This window comes from Apteryx rowi, unplaced genomic scaffold, assembly GCF_003343035.1.
Source record: "Apteryx rowi isolate R43461 unplaced genomic scaffold, aptRow1 scaffold_253, whole genome shotgun sequence".
Taxonomy (NCBI): Eukaryota; Metazoa; Chordata; class Aves; order Apterygiformes; family Apterygidae; genus Apteryx; species Apteryx rowi.
Window position 1 is genome coordinate 65,823 of NW_020448897.1, and position 20,354 is coordinate 86,176.

The window sequence follows — 20,354 nt, forward strand, 5'->3', positions numbered from 1 at the left end:
GCAGAAAAACAATTGCAGTCCTAGATCAGTGCGCAAAGCTTTCCCTCTTGTTTCACAGAGAGCCCCTGGGGCCTGATTTGTCGCTCCTTCCCTTACCTGGATTTCTCTATGTATGGACTAACCGTATTTACCTTCCTCAGAGAGTAGCTATCAAGCTTAACACAGATGCTCTGGATCACTAATGAACAAACTCTGATGTTTGCGAGGATCCTCCAACTTCCTTCTCTTAAAATTTAAAGGATCTTAAAACACTGCTAGAGCGATACCAGTCATAATTAACTGTACTAGCAAAAGGGCAGATTTCACTGTTCCAGCATGTTTTACATTGTAGTGTGCTATTGCATTGCACCCAGGTGTGCAGACACAGATGTGAGGAAGTCAGTATGTACTAGCTGCAACTGCAGTAGGTTACTGTATTCTATAATCTAGCTGATCTGGCATATACTTGAGTCTATTTCCATGTACTTCATGGTTTCTCTTGCTCACAGGATTAGACCGCTGGTTAAAATGGTGTTCTATGCACACAAAATACAAATCCACGCTATTGCTGCCTTGCACCAACTGATGGGAGTTTACTGCCTCCTGGTTCAGTATCCAATTGATTGTAAAATTTCCCAAAATGTTTATAATGTAGCTGAAAATTTGGGTTCCACATTCTATTTCAGTCTCCCTCTGAGTCTTGCCATCATTGGGAATCCCCAGGAAGCCTGTTTATTCAGCCTTCCCAACTGTGTCAGACTCGCATAGCATTTTTCTACAGTGTGAATAACATATTCTTAATATCTTTTGTTGACAAGCACATAACTCCTGAGCAGGAATAGCAAATGACAAAAGGAAGTTGCATCTCAAGTCGCAAAAGCAGTGTTACTTTCAGGATTCCAGGAAAATAACTCAAACTTTCTCATTCCCTCAATAAATTAAAATATTTTCTTTGGCAAGTATTTGAAATTTAACTGAGCAGGTATGTTATTAGTGAGTAATATTCTTCAGATCTGTATAAATGATGTATGTATATGAGAGCAACATGAGCAACTGAGTCGCTCTGACTCTGCAATTTACAGAATATAAATGTGCTTTGTTTCTAACAATTATATGGAGGTCTACAAGAAATGCATAATTAGCATACTAACAACAAACACAAATGTTTACTCCATCACCTCCCACCCCCATGTTTGTTGTCTGACTGTGCATAATGACTGGTCTCAAGAATAGACTGGAATTGGATTTTATATAGCATGTCTTATACTGCAAATATCCTGAAGGGCTCGAAAGCAACAAGCTAGATAGAGCAATACAGTGACTATATGTTTCTTTCTGCTCCTTCTAAAATTGGTGTTGCAGAAGAGAGCAGGAGCTCAAATCAGTTATGTTGAGAACCCTATCTATTATACGTGCAGTTCAGGGGCTTTACTTTGGACCAGATTTATTCAGGTCCCTCTTCCTGAGTGTCCCAATTTGTGAGCACTTTGGAGGTTTCCAAAGGACCTATTGCATGTGCAGACCATCACATCCCCTGTAGGGGCAGGAATATACAATCTTGGAGCAGAATTAATGGGCTAGTTTTCTCCAAAACAAATTTTGTTGGCAAGACCAAAACCATTCAATGAATAGGACCAATGCAGCAAGTGGAGATGATCAGGGGATTCAGTCTGAAGCTGCTCTACAGCTTCAAACCAAAGTGCTAATGCAGAACTTTCAAATACTCAGCTGTTTTGCACAGTAGGTCCTGTCAGCTGTGTGAAGAAATAAAAACGATACATAAATGACAAGTTTTCTTACCAGAATCCCTTTCAGTTCTTTCATTGCACTTTCAGAGGGTTTTGGTGTTTCTGGCTGTAAGCAATCATAACACATGCATGTTAGAATAACCCCACATGCTTACTAATCTGACCCAGCTCAAACAGACCATGACAGATTTTGTGCTTGAGGACACAGGTGTACAGCTGTATTATGTTCCTCTGGTCTCTTCTCCCATGGGCACATGGCTAACAGTCAATCTATTTTCTTATATGGATGGAGAAAAGAGTCTTAGCTCAAAAAATAACACTATAAACCACAGCCTATACATTAAGAAAGATTAATAGGGTACTATTTCAAGCTTTTATGAAGACAGTAAGCATTATATTACAGTAGGCATATTCATGTATTAGTGCTGAGTGTTACATAAAAGGAGGAAATAGTGCTAAGTACAGCAGACTTCTTGATCATTCAATTTACACTACCCAGTTATACTCTTGGGGCTTTTTGTTTCTCCATGGCTGTTTGTTTACCAGAGGTTTGCTTTCATTTTCAAAGAACCCGGGCATTTGTGTACTGTTTGTTTCACTTTTTTTCCCCTTCTTCAGCTACATGGTCTGCTGCTCTATTTTATTTGATTTAAAACCAAACAAAGAGAAAAGCAAAACAAATATATTCTTTTGAATGTGTTATGGAAAATCTGATTTATTTTCAGTATAAATTACTGTACGTGGCTAATATAATTACTCTTCTATTTATTCCAACCTTTGTTTTAGGTCTGCTTGACTGGTTGACTGGCCTCAGATGAACTCCCTTTTTAATTCTGTCCATCATTTCTTCAACAGCTTGTCTCTTCAGATCTGTAACTTCTTCACCTATCCAAAATCAGAGAGCTTATCACATTACAGACACGAACTACAGAAAAATAGCCCAAAAGAAAAACATATATGTTAAACACATAACCTCCTGAATAGCTTGCTTGTCATACACAGCCTGTTACCATAGTTATAAATTTAGCTGTAATCATGAAATGGCATTTACAGATACAACGTACTTAGTTATACTACCTGCAGTCATTCTTCATGCCTGTATGAGCAATGCATATTGCTCATATACAATCCAAATCCATGCTTTTTGCTCAGCTTTATTAAAAACATAAATGACATGCATAAATGTACATTCTTCTCCCCACAAGCAGGCTGTTCACAGGGTCTTTCTTACAGGACCACTATCTTATCCTTACTTTTGCCCACTGCAAAGAGGCACTTTACCTCACAGTAAGTACATCTAGAAGGTATTCCCATTTCTTTTGTTGATTGTTGATTGATTTGTTGATTTTCTCAAATCAACAATTTTCTATTTATCTGGAATTCTGGTTTCTGGATTCAGGGCTTTTAGGGATACCTGCTCTCAGCTAAACTGTCACAATCTGTTCAGGGATACAATGGCAATTTACACATGTTGATGTTCCAGCTGTGGACTTCTCAGATGTCAAATAGCAGTGCCTGCATAAGTCTGGAAAAGCAAAGATCCTGAAAAATGCAAAACTCCTATAACTGTTTGGAGCTGCAAAAGCTAAATGCTATAGGCTGAAGCACCAAGGAGTGAAAAATACAGCTCGAGTTCCACTGTATCTGTTTACTAAGGCTCAACAGAAATTTCCACAGCTTCATTAACACGGGACAAGTTGACAGCACTCCACGGTAAGACCCCTTTCTAGCCTGTTAAGGGACTCCAAAAATATGTCTCATATTTCAGACAGCTTTAAGAACCTTCCTGAAATGATACACTGGCATCTCAGCCCAAACAAAAAACACACATTTAAAGAACATGGCATTGAGTTAAAGCGCAAAACTTAAACACCATGAAAGAAACCGGCTGATTTCCAAGAGATGCAGAACCATGACCACAAAATACTCAGATGAAACTGGAAGCTGTGTGATGAAGCTAAACAATACCTGTTAACTTATGAGTGTTTTGGGAAATGTAACAAAAGACATAATGTGCCACACAAAAAAGGGGAAAAAAGACTACTTAAAGGAAAAACATGGAGAAATACGGTGGATGCTATTCAAAGCTGTTATGTAGTGCCTTATATAACAGGAATTTTAAATAGACTTTTGCTCTCTCCCTTGTCAGGGTACTATTGATGATTCATAGAAATGCAGTTTCTGTATCGTAAGCCAATTTAATGTCAGGCTTTAATTTTACAAACAGGCTGTTTCAAATATAAAAGACTAATTGGTGGTATGCAATAGAAATCACTCATTCTAAGTCCTTAACAAGGGTCAAAACAAGCCTCAAGTTGGATATAATAACTAGATCAAGCAAGAACTTTTTCCTTTTTTTTTTTTAATTTTTTTTTTTAAATTTTAAGAATAGGTCCACTATTAAGAAAAGAAGCAATTTATATGTGATTGAAGAAAGGTCAGAACTGTTAAAGTTTGCTAATAAATAATGAAAGAATGGGGTGCAGAGAACTCAGTAAATTTCACAGTATTTCCTGCAATCACTCTAACAATCTGAACAAAAAGATGTAATCAAAACATCTAAGATGTCTGAAGATAAAGAAACTTCATAAATGAAGGCAACATAATTGAACTTGAAAATAAGATTGACTCTTCATCACAGATCTAGGTACAAGGTCACTTCTGTTATTATTTTACCCAGACCAACAACCTTATTTCTCTCAGACTGGTAGCCAGTTGCCAAAGACCCCCCAAGGGACCTGCCCAAATCACTCTATTCCTCTGTTCCACACCTAAAAAATGAAACAGGCAGTACTTCCTTTCCCCTACTTTCTGCCTGCTGGTCCCACCTAACAATCCAACCATGTCTGCATACAGTTACAGTCTGCTAATAGTGACTTTTCTTTCACAGTTATAGCCATAACCATGGATAACTTGTGCCGTCTTGAAAAGAAACAAACACATGATTTGAGTGAAGTTGCCTTCTGCAGCCCCTTGCTTTGTTTAAGGGGCAGCAAACAAGTTAAGCAATTCACTGCAAACAAACTGCTGTGTCAGAATAGAGAGGGACACAAGGAGGGAAACCTTGGTTATTTGACTGGCAGCACTGGTCTGACTAGCTCTGACTCTTCAGGCACTCATAATCATTTGTAAATCTACTTCTCTCCTCTTCTCACCCTACTTAGTTTCCAGCTTCCATTAACAACAATAAAACACAATTTTAGCTGTTACTTTGCATAGTGAGCCAGTCAACTTCGAGTGGTAATTCCATAAGATAAAAATTGAGATATGAAACTGAAGCATTCAACAAACTAGTTTTGGAGAGAGGTTCTGGACAGAAGAAATCACAAAAAAGAAGCTATTTGGTAGTCAGAAATTTCCCTGTATTATCTTGTATATAACTTGCACTCTGCTTAATGATTGTTGGGTTTGTCTTCAGTTTTTTCCTTCTTCCAGGTAACCAGTGGATGTGTAGAGTACTGGACATGCTGTAGCACATCCAGTGGATAGGCATAGAGTGAGCTTCTCACACTGCTATAGTATAACAGCTTCAGACAGTACCAAACTCCTAGGGTACAACTCAACAAGCTCCATCGATTCACCGTAACAGTATGGTGCCATCCATCCTGTTCCCCCCCATCCATCTCACTCAGCACATCTCTGTTGTCAGCTGAGTGCTCAACTTGTCAGGTACTTCTGTGAGCCTAAATAAACATGAACCTCCTCTCCCCAAAGTGGGGGAAAGAAGATGACACATTTTTCTGCCAGATTTGTGAGTGAAATCAGCTCAGCAACGTATCTGATAAGCATCAGAGCAAGAGGAAGGAAGATCAGAACTTCTTTTCAGTTACAGCAAGTGCTAGGTCTGCTCTAATGTTTTTGGATCTGCAGCCTCAAAGACTGTTCCTACTAAAATACACATTTGGACACACTAAATTGGCTGCTGATCACCAGCTTAGTTGTGGGGGCACCAATGGCAAAAAGAACTATGCAGATTTTCTTGGGATCTTGAGGAAGTTTGCAATACCAAAGCTACAATGCCAAAGATATTGCTTGCTATCTCAGAGCACGTATACCTGGGCTGCAGTCATATTTCTGGGCTGCAGGGTAGATGAATACACTGAGGACATGGATGGTGGTTCCACTGCACGCATGAATACTGCACCTGCAGTTCATTTTCACTAGGAGTATTGCAGTACCTAGAGAATAATCCACATAACTTTAAAAGAATATGAGCCATACCTGACTCCTGCTGAGGAGGTTTCTCCTTCTTGCTCACATTGGTGCTGGAGTGAGATCTCTTACGAATCATTGACATGAGAGACCTTTCAGGAAAATGAAACTGCAGACTGTCATTCTGTCCTCTATTACACACTGTTAGAATGAACTCTGAATACGACACACCAACAGCTTGCTTACTACCTGATTAAACAGCTACTTACAAAAGGCTCATTTAACAATTTGCAAATGCAGACCTATGTAGTGAATTACCCCCCACAGTGCCTCCCCTCGAAATACACCAGATTTTTTTAAATTTCTTTTAACAGAGATAAAGCACAAACCAAAACACTTCAACTTTGAATATTAGAAGATAGTACCTCATTGTGACGCATGACAGATCAAAGCTGCTCTGGCATAAAAAAAGGAAGGAAGAGCTGCTGATATTAAAGTAAAATATTATTCTTCGGAGGACACTTAAATATGGTGATCAGTATCTCCTCACCAACTCCAAGATTTCTGTTTGTAATCTTCTTAGTGTCAAATAGTTATCATTAAGTATAGTCAAAACATAAAAGTTCAGGCAAGGAAATGATTCATCTTAAAGCCCATATATAAGCACTAACACATATCTAACGTGTCAGTGGGGCCTATCATTCTTTATTAAGTATTGGTCATTATGGACAAGGAGAGTGACCTCACTGAGATAAGGGGTCAAAACCCAGTACCAGAAAAAAGCAGCATTCAGTGTCTAGCTTTTAAAACAACCTTTATATACATGACCTCACGGTGCTTGAAAAAGAACTCTGGTTTAGCTACTACAGGGCTTAAAGTGTGTCATCTATCCTGATTATTAAAGGACTAGAACTTAAAAATACAAAACCACAATTTAATTCATACTACACATCAGTGAAAAAGGAGCAGGCAAGCCAAAAGAGTTAATGGAGGTAAAAGGAGCAAATGACCAAACACTGTTGTTCAGAAAACATTTTGTTTTGAATTTTTAAAAACAGAACAAGATGCACAAAGGCATGAATTCTGCCTAATAATCATCAGTATTTCTATATTTAATTCAGTAGTTAACAAGACTCCTGAATGTAATTTCTAATGCAGCAGGTCAGAAAGTGTCATCGAAGCCCATCTTTTACTTTTTTGTTGTTTTGCGGGGGGGGGTTGTTGTTTTTTTAAGAAAGGAAGATGTTCAAAAACAAGTGCTTATACATGACTGGGAGAGTTCCTGGATTTTCAACACCTCTGGAAAATTAAGTTTCCAAAACAAATTGGGACTGTTACGGCAGGAAAGGGGATGTGAACTTCTATCTCCCTAGTCCAGCAGTGCATTGGAGTAGGTATTTTATTTCAAGCATCTAAGTAGCCCCAACATGAAGATTAGCCGAGTTCCTAAAATTACCTAAGCACAATTTAGGGCTCCACTAATTTGGCTCTAATAACCGATATATCATATTGGTCACCCTCTTTTAAGGTGCTTTGAAAAACTCAGCCTTGATTTTGGTAATTTCACCAAAACTGCTCAATGACAGGGTGTTTTTCTTTTTAAATTATGAAAGCAATTGTGGGAACTCAATGGAGTCAGCATTTTCATCACCGGTATCTGACAGGAAGGGACGCACAGTAATCCAACATATCCTTTGCTTCAAAGGGGTATTCTTAGCAGCAGATTCAGATAGGCACTTCTCAAGTTTATAATTATAGCTATCAGGTGAATCGAAAAAAATAATCTCATAAATTTAGAGGAGACAGGTATCCCTCCTCCACCAAAGTCACAGTCTAGACAATTCATTAGGCTTGGAAAGGGAGACACTGTTCAAAATTGGTCAGGGTGTTGGTCTGTTACCCGCTAGGGCAGACAGTGTCCTGTTGGTAAAAAGGAAGGAATGAAGCCGAAGACGGGTAGAGAAAACCTTTTTTCTTTAAAGACATTTTTCCTGCTTGAATGCAAGCTCATGCAATGCATTCTGCTTCAGCAAGAACATTAATGCTGTGACTCTTGATTTAAGCACTTACCTTATCGGGTTAGGAGGAGGGGGAGGAGGAAGTGGAGGAGGTGGTGGTGGTGGAGGAGGTGGTGCAGGATTTTCCGACTGCTGTACTCGTTTTTGAAGTTCATCAACTGTGAAAGAAAATAAAATAAACCAGAGTGAGTTCTCTGTCTCCCACACCTGCTGCTGGAGCTCTAAAAAATATTCTGCTGGTTTAAGCAAAAAAGCTACTAATTAACTGGAAAACAAACAAGACTAATTCACTCAATTGCTAAGAACTCCTATTTTTTGGCAACATTTTTCACCAAGAACAGTGTTCTAGATGCACAGGATTCCTATTAGACTAGTTATCTACAACCTGGGTTACTTTTGGAATTAAAATGATGCTCTCTCTCATATTGAATTCTTCATATAAAATGACAGGGCAGGGAAAAATGCATCACATTCACCTTGAAGTCTATTTGAGTTTGCATTTTAGAATGAACTAAAGAAAGATGAGGAAATAAACCATTTCAGTTTCTAGTCTTATACCTGCATCTTGTTGATGGACTTTAGTACTTTTTTGCCCCTCCCCCCAAAAAAAGCCAAAACTAGGGAAAGAAATACTTTTACTCCTGTTGCTATATCAGATCCCTGTCTAAACAAATGTGGAAGCTACTTACTTTTCTGCACTTGAAATGTCAAATGCAATTAACTGGGGAAGGGCAAAAACAGAGGAAAAATGTCTTAAATTTCTTCTTTTTACAAAAATTCTTAGCAATTGCTTGTGAATACAGCAGGAATTCAGACAGAAGCACAAAATAAGATTTCCAAAGTGGACACGGTTCTTCAGTTCTTGTGATGATGGATTCATATATTAAATTCTATTTCAAATTAAAATTACAAATTTAAATTTATTAAATTTAAACCTTTAACACTTACATTTAAAGTAAAAGAAAAAAATAAAATTAGTTGCTTTAAACTCCAAATATAATTTTTACATTGATAAATTAATTTTAAAGAGCGAACATCTAGAAGGAAAGGATCTGCTGTGAAATTTAGATCGTTTCTAAGGCAGCTGAGAAGAACTCATATGGCCTGTCTAGGCCTATCTTTAAGGCTGGACAATGTAAAACTCAAACACCAAACAATTCTTCCAAGCAAGACTGCTAACAAGCTTAAAGGTAATCCTGCTGTTAAGGATTTGTTTCAGAAAGGCATGGATACTCACTGAGTCTTAAATAAGGATAGGGACTTTGGTCTCCTTTGATCAGGGCTCAAATTCTTTCCTGACCAGGTAACATACTTAAAATTAAGCACCCGCTTAAGCCTTGAACTGAACAAGGACTGAAAGTAAAGGCACATGCAAATACTTAACCAACCACAATCCCACACTCCTTATAGCAAGGCCACACACAACAGGGGCCCTTTATAAAAGCAATTTTAAATAAAGAGCATTAGGTCACAAATTTCCTCATTCAATAGGTATGATGCTGCAAACAGGCCAGGCACTACACTGTTAGGAACAACTGCATGAATATCTGAATTGTAATAGTCTCTCTTTTTAAAATATTCCATGAATCATTTCTGTCCATATTTCTGGGGCTTTAGTTTAAATCTTGAAGAAATGCACAAACAGTTAGCTAGAAAGACCACTTCCTTCCTCTCAGTCACTTAATATGGAATAAAATGTTTGACTACAAGTACAAGGATTTAAATGAATAACCCTCACAGATACAAGCCATAAAAGACCCCTGAATTTGTTTAGCTAATTCCCTTTGCAGGGCTCTGAATGCAGTATTTACCTTTTAAATATCTGTAAGAAAAGAAAAAAAAACCCCAAACCTCAAATCCCCTCACATCAGTAGAAACATTGAGAAACATGAGTTTTCTCACATTTCAGCATGAAGGGCTAAATCATTCCTTCAATCTCACTGGCGCCTTCTATCACAAGACTATTGAATGCTTGGTAGCTTGAAAATTTTGGGATGTTTTTGTACAGTTCATGCAACGCAGACTCCATAATCAGATAAATCATCCTTCATCTTTGCAAAAGAATGACCAGAGTTATCCAATTTAATTTGTTTTTAAAACTAGGAAAGGGGATACATTTAAACTAGTACATTTGCACTGAATATGAAGCACTCTTTTCTTTCACATAGAAACACATTCAGATATATATATCTACATGTAAGACTCAGTGCAATCTAACAACATTTTATACCTTACAGAAATTTCAAAAGTTTATTCTTTCAAATACATTCTGGACATACCTGTTCTATGGCTGAAGACATCTACTGAACCTAGTCTTGTTAATAACAAGTTTGGATGTCAGCTATGCAACAGCTGTTGCTTTTTGGGTCTCATATATAACATGTATAATTCTACATGTGCACCACTCAGACACCCAAGTGTACTTCTTAACTGAAATTCATTACATAATTTTACCTGAATGCTTTAGGTCTCTAGCTTTTTCTTCAGAGTTCTGACACTTAAGCTCTAGTTCCTTTTTATCTTCTTCCAAAAGTTCTAGCTGCTGTTTAAGACGGCTAATCTCCTTGTGTAGTGCTTGATTTTCTAGCTGCTCTTCCAATTCTTTGACCTGCAGTTGTCAAACAATAGCATTCATTACAATAAAGGGTATTTTCTGTCCTTCCCTTTGATGAATAAGCTATCAGGCATGGTAATTCCTGAAAATATGTTAGTACACAGTGATCTATAATTCCCACAGAGAAGACAGATATTTTCAATGAGAGCTAGATAGATCTTTTTGAGATGTCAGAATCTTCTATTCTAATCCTAATTTTTTTTTCCCTTGGAAAACACCTGTAGCCCTAAAGTACCTACGCTATAACATTTTCCCTTTTTCTTTTCACGGAGTTTTTGTTGCTTCATTTGAAGAAGCTCTATTTCAGAATGTTTCTTCATTTGAAGCAGAAGAATATTAACATTCTTGATCTCTTAATGACTGCTCCACTGATAGTTTGTTATTTAAACTCTCTTGCCAAAGCTCACACAGATGTCAGTGGGTGAATTATGGAACATCAGGTTGAGAGGCAGCATTCAGGTGTACAGTAGCAATCACTTCCAAACCCCTTAAAATACATACAATTTGGTCTAGTCTTGAAGAAGCCAAAAATTAGAAGTCTTCTATAAACTGGCAATCATTCTCCTAAAACATTCATTCAAAAGCATGAGAGATTAAATATAATCTTAGTGTCGCTGTATTCATGAAAGCAGAGAAACTATGTACTTCTTTCTAACATTAATATACTAACAAGAGTTGTAAGAATAGACCTCACATCTAAGAGGAAACTCATTTTCATGCTCTCAGTGAAGCAATGGAGATTTCTCACAGTTAAAGATTGATCTAATCATCCTATTTCAAAAATTATAATCGTTTAGATCCTATCACTTTTGATCGTCTCATACCATTTTGCAGCACTTACTTAGCTTTTCCCTGCTCCAGTATGTCTGGCTCTTCCACGTATTTCTTTAGCAAGAGACCAGACTACAAATATGAACTGCCTACCTTTTGCCTCTGGTCTTTTTAGCTTACCCTAGAAGAACAGCCTTTATACTCCTCAAGGTCCAAAACATTCTCCTGTCACATCTTCTTCATGTAATGGAACTTCATTTAATGCTTATGACTAAACTTGGGCTTTACAGGCATCCAAAATAAAATACTTACTTAAACCAGAAACTTCAGCCTGAAGGTTCTGCACTGATGTCTTACCAGTGACCCAGAAGAAGGGGATCATAATCTTCTCTGAAGCTTAGTTTTTAGACTATAAACACTTCTGGGGGGACAAAATCTTAAATAATTCTGAACGTAGCAAATACATGACAATTCATATCACTCATTAAGTTCAGGAAGCTTTCAAAAACTTCTGCATGAGGCAAAAAAGTAATCTTGTTTTACCTTTTGTTGATGTTGAAGCCTCTCTTCTTCTAATGTATGAGTCAGCTTAGCATTTTCATCTAAAGCTTTCAAAAGCTGTTGATCAGGAGCAGAATTTTGCAGAAGCAGCTGACTTTGCCTTTTCATCTTGTTCTGTTCAATAAACATCTGTCAAAACAAAAAACACCCCCAACAAAAAACAGTAGTTAAAGAAAGACTAACGCTTTCCTAGAAAAAAGGGCAATTGGAAACAAAATGAAGAAATTAACATGGTGTGAAGATGGGGGGGAAGGTGAGAAGGAAGGGGAAAGGAAGTTTAAGAGTAAAACTTACAAGAGCTAAGTGCACACTGAAAGGAACCAGGTGTTTGCTGAAGGAACAACCCGCCTGCTGCACCTAAATTACCTGCATGTTAGCAGCATTCCAAATTTGAATGAATCTCTGAATTTTGTTTCCTAGAAATGTGAACAATCCAATTCCTATTCTGGGAGCTCTGGAGAGATTAAAAGAGCACAGGGTTGAGAAAAAAATCTCTATTAAGTCACAATCTCCTCAAACACACCTGCACACTCTGGCATAAAGTGCATTTATCTGAGGGTTACGTGGATATCTGAATGATGGAGTGTCCTTGGAAAATGAATTTCAGCTTGGGTTTGTGCAGTTAGTGTATGTACCTACCCCGGGGAAAGGCATATCGGTGCAATTTCAGTCTTTTATTTCTGATGTTTGTATTCTTTCCTTTTTCCCAGTTATATTTTTGATGTGGAAAGTGGCTAAATTAAAAAAAAAATCAAATGGTCTAGAGACATGACATTGATACAAATGTCACACATATCTCTAGGCTTCACCTAAGAGGTGCAGAGGCTGTCAGTATGTGCAGTTCCTTAGGTGACAGGATCTGCTTCTTTGAGTCCATTTAGGAATTTTGAGAAAAAAAGAATTGCTTCCTGCCAAGAAAATTCCTCAAGGAATTTACTCTCCATCCTGATGTGCTTTCAGGCAGAGGGGTGCCCCCCAGGCAACAGGGGCTTCCACTCTTGAACTCAGCTGTCCCCATTTTTACAAGAGAAACAGGGACTGGGTCAGGTTAACATTTCAGATGAGCATGCAGAGGTCAGCAAAGCATGCTGGCAGGAAGTAACAGCCTGAGAACAGAGATATACTCCCTCAGACTGTTAAAACACTCTTCCATAGGCACAGCAAGAGCAAGGTGTTTTAAGAACAAAATTTCAAAAATATAAAAGCTCCATGAGATCTTGTCAGCTTCCCATACTATTCATTCATGAGCCAATATTACAGATACTACATGCTGACAAATGGTTTCTTTCTGTCCAGCGCCACCACACTGCTGTGTGATTTTTTTTAAATACAATTGGATTTTAAAGAAACATCAGCTAATTCAGGTTTGTAGTAAGCATTCTACCCACCATTTTGCACGGACACTTCAAGTGAGTTTTCTTAGAAAGCGACTCTCTATCTGCACAAACAGAAAGAGAAGCTTGCTGACCGCGCTGAACTTTTTTATTCACAGTGCAGCCTGCGTGACTCTGCGTGCAAAGAAGAGTCAATTGATGCGGCCTTAATACTAACAAAACCAATAATGAACACTTCATTGGGCAAAGCTGTGCCATGAGGCAGGTAATAAAGAACTGGAAGTATTTGATGAAGAGGAAACAATGAATACAGGCTCTAGTACTACATTTGTTATAAAACAAACAAAAAAACAAATCTACTGTAACACACAGGCCACTGTGTGGTACAGTTGCACAGTAGCACAAAAACGATAACCACTGCGACTGCAGGGAACAGCTGCAGCAACTTCTTCTGTTAAGCAGAGAAAGAGTTTGCCTTCTTGCTATCTGTCCTGCGCAGTGAAAATGGGGTGATCTGCCTCCTGTTTACTGTAGGAAAAGAGCGAGTGCACAGGCAGGTACCACAGAGCGCTGCCCGCGCTGCAAGCCCGCAGCCTCCTGTTTTGAACGGCAAAGAGCTCACGGGAAGCAGACACGGAGCAGAGAGCGCCACAGGGAGGCTGCATGTGGGCGCGAGGAGGCCTCCCATCTGCTCCCTGCTCCCTGCGCTCCCTGCATGGCCTCCTGCTGCGAGGTGCACAGGCGTTATCTAACGCAGATTTGCCACATGGAACAAATCATTCTGTACAACGCTGCAATTCTAGATGGGTACTCCAGAAAACTTTGTAGGCTGTTTTCAGCTGGAATGTGCACTTTGCATCAGCTCCCCATCCCAAACTCCAGCCACTTAAATCGATTACGTTTGCATAATCTTATACTAGTAGAGCAAAAACAATTCAAAGACAATAGAAGTTCAGAACCAAACCCAGCCACCCATCCCAAGCTGTGAAGCTTTGCCTTTGTATTGTAACTCATTCATTTGTGTAACATTTTATCTTCTTAAAATAAAAGAAACAGCATCTTTGAGTAATCATACTTTAGAAAGACCTCTAAATCACTGGTAAAGAACTCCTCAACACTGAATAAAAGTCTGCTACCCTCCTGTCCTGTTACAGAAACGACATCTCTTTAGAAGCCATCTTTGTGTAAACATAGCAGTTTATCTACTATGAACTTTCAAAGCAAAGTGAAAACTTGGCTTTTGGTTTTTTTGGATTCTGAAAAATAGTCTGAAGTCATAATTTCAGATTTTTTGTTCCCTGCGTGTTCGTCCAGCCTGAGGGAGTAGAAACCCACTGCTTCCTTTTCTTCCTCTCCATCTGTAGCTGGTCCTTTCTGAAAAATGACATAGTACCAAAACAAATCAAGTATCATGACTTCAGTACATCACCGAATGCAGCAAATCCGCATTCACTTTGTTTCATGCTTTCTTAGGAGAAAATGAAAATTTTTCTCTTGAAGAACTAGATGAAAACCTTTTCATTCAAAAGTTTCCTCAAGATGTTCTGTGCTTTCTATTAGCTTTATAAATTGCTTTCAGGACATGGCAAATACGTTTCTGCTTACAATACGTGTGAAAGTGTCCACCACCACAAAAAAATTTATTGTCTATAACATAAGTCTGCAATCTGACATATGGGAATCAGTTTCTCATAAGGAGTCCCATTCAGTTCAGAAATTTCTTAAACACATAGCTGAAGCACCATCATACCCTATAGTGACGGGACAACACTAGACAAGACAGTCATGGCAGATAAATTAGACAGAGATAGTGATGAACTGATTGCAAGTTTTTGAGAGGTTGCTCTATGTGTTTGACATGGGAGGAAAAAGGCACTTAGAAATTAATTCTAATTTCTAATCTATTCTAACAATCACTTAATTCTTCAGCAGGGTAGAAACCTGGCTGTCTGCACAACCCTGAATATTAATTAAAAAGACTGCTGAAAGGGCAAAATAGCTGCTAACAGGATTATTTGGACTAGGTGGAATTTAACCAATTGATAGATTAGTTCTGACTTCACCACCTGCTAGACAATTATCTGCGGAATATCCCAATCAATGCCAGAAACATAAGCCAATGCTTGAGGAATCTATTGAAACCATGACTGCAACTAAAGGCAGATCACAAAGGAAAATAGTTTGCTTATACCTATAATCTTAATTTAAAAAAATCTCCAAGTGCTGTGCAGAGCAGCTAAACGTCTCTCCCTCTTGAGTTTACAAATGGAAGCTCTGAAGCGCAGAAAATCTGGGACTTGGACACGTTCCATCATGGAGTTTGCACAAGAACTGAGGAAAGGGGGGAGGGAAGGGGGTGAAATACTGAAAATAAAAGTTTTTCCCTTGACCTCAATGGGGCCACACCTCATTCTCAGACCCCTGCTCTAACCATTACCCTACAGAGCATTCACTGCAGCTGTTTTTTGTTTACACCAGAGCTGAAAAAGGAATTCTTCCTCATTAAAAAAGTTAGAAAGCAACTCTGTTAGTGTCAAACCCCTGGGAACTCTGATCCTCATTCAAGTAACATTCAGGGTATAACTGGATGCTTTCCAACTAACTCTTCTCAAAACGAGGTCAGAGGAAATGCTTTAATATCCATACCTTGCTATATTTTCATCTATACATTGTTTGGGTACTTCCTGTGTGGACTAAATTCTTTTTCTTAGTTGAAGTTTGAAGGGTGAATAATGTTTCAATACAGAAGAACTGTTATAATAAGGTAATTATTGGTCCTATAAAGCAAAATAAAAATCACTGGCAAACAGAACTCCACTATAAATGAAATAACATCAGGCACATATCACAGTAGAGTCCCACTTCAGAAGTCTCAAATATAAAAGAGAACAGGACTTCAGTCAAGCTGTCTTTTGACTCTGATTTCAAATCCATGGCACCACTGCTCCATTCACTCCACATCCTAGTGAGGAATCAATAAGTCATCTTTTTGGAGTGGTAACACATGCATTTACATCGGTCATAATACAGAGGAGAAGATGTCTTTTGTTATATGAGTACCCTGAAGCCTTACAGTCCTGTGTTCAGGCCTGAAATAAGTCCCAAGAGAGGGGGATCAAGGTACTTGCATCTCCCCAAAAGAACAGGCTGTTTGAAGGCTCTGCTGTGATGTGGGAGATGGGATGATCTTGTCAGATTAGCATTTGACAGGGCACTAAGTGGCATTAAATACAGGAGGCGCTCTGGATTTATATGGTATAAATCCAGGTGTAGATTTTAGTTCAATGATTCCTCATTATGAAAAAATAAATATATACTTTAACATTTTAACTGTTTAGCTGTACTATATTTTTAAGAACATCTGGGCTTGTGAGCTCCAATGCATACAAATATTACAGCAGAAACAGTGGCTACTGTTTCTCTAATGGAAGTGCAGAGACAGAAAAGAACATATCTCATTAAAGCACAAGAAACTCATCCGTAGTTTGGACACTACCTATAAATACTCTCTCTACACTCAGGCTCAATGCTGCACATCAAGCAATGACATTAGTCCAGCATGAGTTACAAAACCTTTGTGTTCAAGTGGATTCATACGTGTCTGAAGAGCTATTCAGGAAAAAAGCCACAACAAATAAATGGGTTCTGTAGCCACACAATCCAGCAAACTTACTTTAGCATACACTTAATTTTAGGTGCATGTGGCATTCCTCTGATCTGAAAATGTTGTCTCTGGTGCTTATATTCTTCCCTGCCTTTTGTTAAGGCCTATCTCAATTTTAAACTAATAAAGATAGACAGAATGCAGTTTCTTTAATTATTTGGCTAATTGCCAGGCAACTTTATAAAGAGTGTATTTTTAAAGAGCTACAAAGTGCAACATTAATAAATTTTATGCATCAAAAGAATTTATTCAAAATGGGGGAGCTGGATTAGGTGAGCTACCCTATTTCTTGTCCATTACTTGCTTCTCATGAAAGAGGTGTTTGGAGCAGATATTTTAGGTGTGAGAAGACTGAAACCCCATCAATATTGTGGCTTCCTTAAAAAACACTGTATTATTGAACAGCCTGCTCTGTACAAGAGAGTTTGCCAAACTATAACACTCATTCTTCACCTGTGAGGCATAACTGCCCAAGGCCCAGGAAAAAAAAGGAATCTCTATTGTTAATTATTTGTTCATCTCCTGCAATTAAGCCTTTCTGGTTTTGCCATAGTAGAAATACATAGAATAATATATTCTATAAAGCCTATGGTCTTACAGTATTTAGATGCCATCTAATATATTCAGAAATAGATCATATCCCACATGAAAGAAGGAAACCTCTTCACTTTTTTCCCCAATAGATTAAGCGCCTGGGGGAAAACAAAAAACAAAAAACTAATAGGTAGTTTCCTAGAGTACACAGATGTTACCATTTCACAAGTCTGCTCTTCTGAGAAAGCTTGATGAGACAGATTAGTCTTGTGTCATGCTTCAAAAGTGGTAACATTCAAGCTTAGGAGAATTCAAGTACTAACCACTCATCATATCTCTTTAATTATTATTTGCAGTTCAGGCAGCTGGACTGCAAATTAATTATCTTCAGATACCAGTTTCTGTCAAACTATCCTTGGCAATGCACAGAGTATAGTACTTGTACGTAAGAGCTGATCATGACTGCTTGCTGGATTTGCAGTATTTGTTCACAGATGTAGCATGTTAATGCAAAAGTCCTCACGAACTAACCCCAAAGATCACAGATACATCTAATGAAGAGTTCTTTGGGAGCTCGTATCTAACATAAGTCATTGAGACAACCAAATCCACTGCCCAAAATCTCATGTGTACTGCAGACATCCATAAGAATGAGAATGTAATTCTCCCTAGGTGTTACAAAATGATGGCCACCTTCTATCTTTCAGCACTGGAAGATTCAGTCCTGAATTAAGTAATATGTCAACTAAGCACTGGCACAGGGTCTCATAAGAAATAGAGGCATTTTGAAGTAAATGAGTTAAATGTAAACATGTCACTGTGCAATAGCTATTTAAAAACCATACACATCAATACAATATGCTTTTGAATGCATCCATAAATATTGGAAATCAGAGGGAAAGACAAACAAAAAGATGGACAATGCACATTACTGACTCACTTTGTTTTTTTAATCCATTTGGATCAGGGTTCCCTTGAATGTAGCCATTCAATCTTTCAAACTGCAAGCTATTTTACAGATACATACACACTTGAGATGTCTCCCACTTTTTCCAAGTTGTGTTTTGAAAAAAGCCTATGCTATACTCGAAAGTGAGAGGAACCCTAATAAATCTGCCCAGTAGTTTGACACTGCATTTCTATTTACCTGAGGTACAGGGAAAAGAAAACAGCAGCCCTGCACTAACTTTGAGAGCACACTGCCTCTTCTCAGTGAGGTTTCCAAAGTAACTTTAGGTGCAGGGGTTGTCTCCATGCCAGCACACATGACAGTAATAAACAGTTCACTTTACAAAATATTGTTGCAAGGCAGGATATATGCTTAATAAACCATTTATGCTAGATTATTTTATTAAACTCCTGGGATTTTTACATTGCTAAAACTTTCAATTTGCATCTCTCCCTGTGTTCCACCCCTTTTGGCTTGCTTTGGCAGTATCTATTGTATTTTACTCATCTTTGTGGAAGAGTGCTTTTCAGGGCTAGCCTCTATATTATTGCAATGGCCTTCAAGATACTCTCTGCCTTCCTTTGTTTGCTTATAAACTGCTCCACAAAGAACTGAGAGATCTTAAAGTGTCTCTTAAAACATGACACTAGAATTCTAGTTAAGCTTGCCAAGATTCCTGTGTTAACAACCCTGTTTTATTCAGGTAGGTACAGATTTTTCCATGCCCCCGCCCCTTACACACTCTATTTATTTAGTTCTTTTATGCAGATTCCTGTACTTTTCACAATGGATTGTGACTCACTTCAAATCCTTTTTCTTTCTCCTTCCCCCTATCCACACCACAGCTGACAATATTTACTCAATTTCTTTAGAATCTCTAAGGAGCACGAATTCCAATGTTTCAAGTTAGATAATTTTTGATTAATTAAATATATATTATGGTGGTGCCAGCAGCATGATTATAATTAAAGCTGTGCTGGATTTTTTTTAAATCAAAAGCACTGATTTTCAAGTGTTCTCTCACTCTTACGTGTACTTGCTCCCTTCCTCTCCCTCACTCCTTGTCTCTTGTCTCCCCCATCTGAGTTCACTTATACACATGTGCTCACCCTTCCATTATCTCTCACACCTGCACTCCCACTTGCTCACATTCTGCAGCAAATTCTCATCTCGTATCAGAAGCAGAGGATGCAAAGAGCATCACTCTGAAATGCAGGCTGTGCCAGCCACTCCTGTGATCTCCCATTGAAGCTGCAGTGCAGCTCCAAGAGGAAAACCTAAAAGATGAAGCCACACTACGGAGAAAGGGGTTAATCTGAATATATATGCTAACTCCTCAAGTTAAGGGAAGCTTCATATACCTGGATCCCTTAAAAAACACAGTGTGTCCACCACCAAACAGACCCCTCCATAGGCAATGAGTCCATATTTCAGTGAGCTAAGACACTTATCTAGGCTATTTGAGATGTCACAAACATATACAAACATAATACAGAAACATAATACAAAAAACTAAAATATGCTATTCTAAAGCCTATGACCTGGCACTGCAATGACATGCACATTACTTAAAGCCTATTTCCTTTCTCAGAGTGCTCCAAACAAGCTAATCACAAAGCATGAAACACACAGTGTTGCCCTTTACTCAAAGCTGTTCCTTCTCTCCACATTGCATAGCTCATCACAGTGAACCGGTGGGGCTTCTGAAAAACTTAAAGTAAAAATCCAGCAGGATTTTGTTTTTTAAAGAAACATTTTATAGGGACAGAGAAACATACGGCTGATGAAAGAAAGACTACCAGTACTGTGACAATTAAAAGCAGCAGAAAATCGTAGCGCATCTTTGTCACAATCCAAATAGCTCCTACAAGAACATCCTAGAATCCCCAGGTCTCATATTATGGCCTCAGCCTTGCAATAGGATCCATGCAGGGGGACTCCCCTGCCCACACAGAACCTCATCTGAGCATAAAGCTTTGCTAGCACAGATACAGCTGTGGGCTTGGGCCTGTGTGTCTTATGCCTCAGAA

At 38.4% G+C, this 20,354-nt stretch overlaps 1 protein-coding gene across 2 annotated transcripts in view; it reads right to left on the reverse strand.

Annotated features, from left to right (window-relative positions):
- The window catches only part of SHTN1 (shootin 1), a 56,136-nt gene that overhangs the window by 10,059 nt on the left and 25,723 nt on the right, over window positions 1-20,354 (reverse strand). For both annotated transcript variants that reach the window (XM_026067066.1, XM_026067065.1), the window contains exons 8-13: window positions 11,826-11,972; window positions 10,352-10,505; window positions 7,950-8,055; window positions 5,949-6,031; window positions 2,503-2,612; window positions 1,780-1,833 (exon numbers count right to left, since the gene is read on the reverse strand). In XM_026067066.1, coding sequence (XP_025922851.1) covers window positions 1,780-1,833; window positions 2,503-2,612; window positions 5,949-6,031; window positions 7,950-8,055; window positions 10,352-10,505; window positions 11,826-11,972 — 654 coding nt within the window. The remainder of the gene's footprint in view (window positions 1-1,779; window positions 1,834-2,502; window positions 2,613-5,948; window positions 6,032-7,949; window positions 8,056-10,351; window positions 10,506-11,825; window positions 11,973-20,354) is intronic.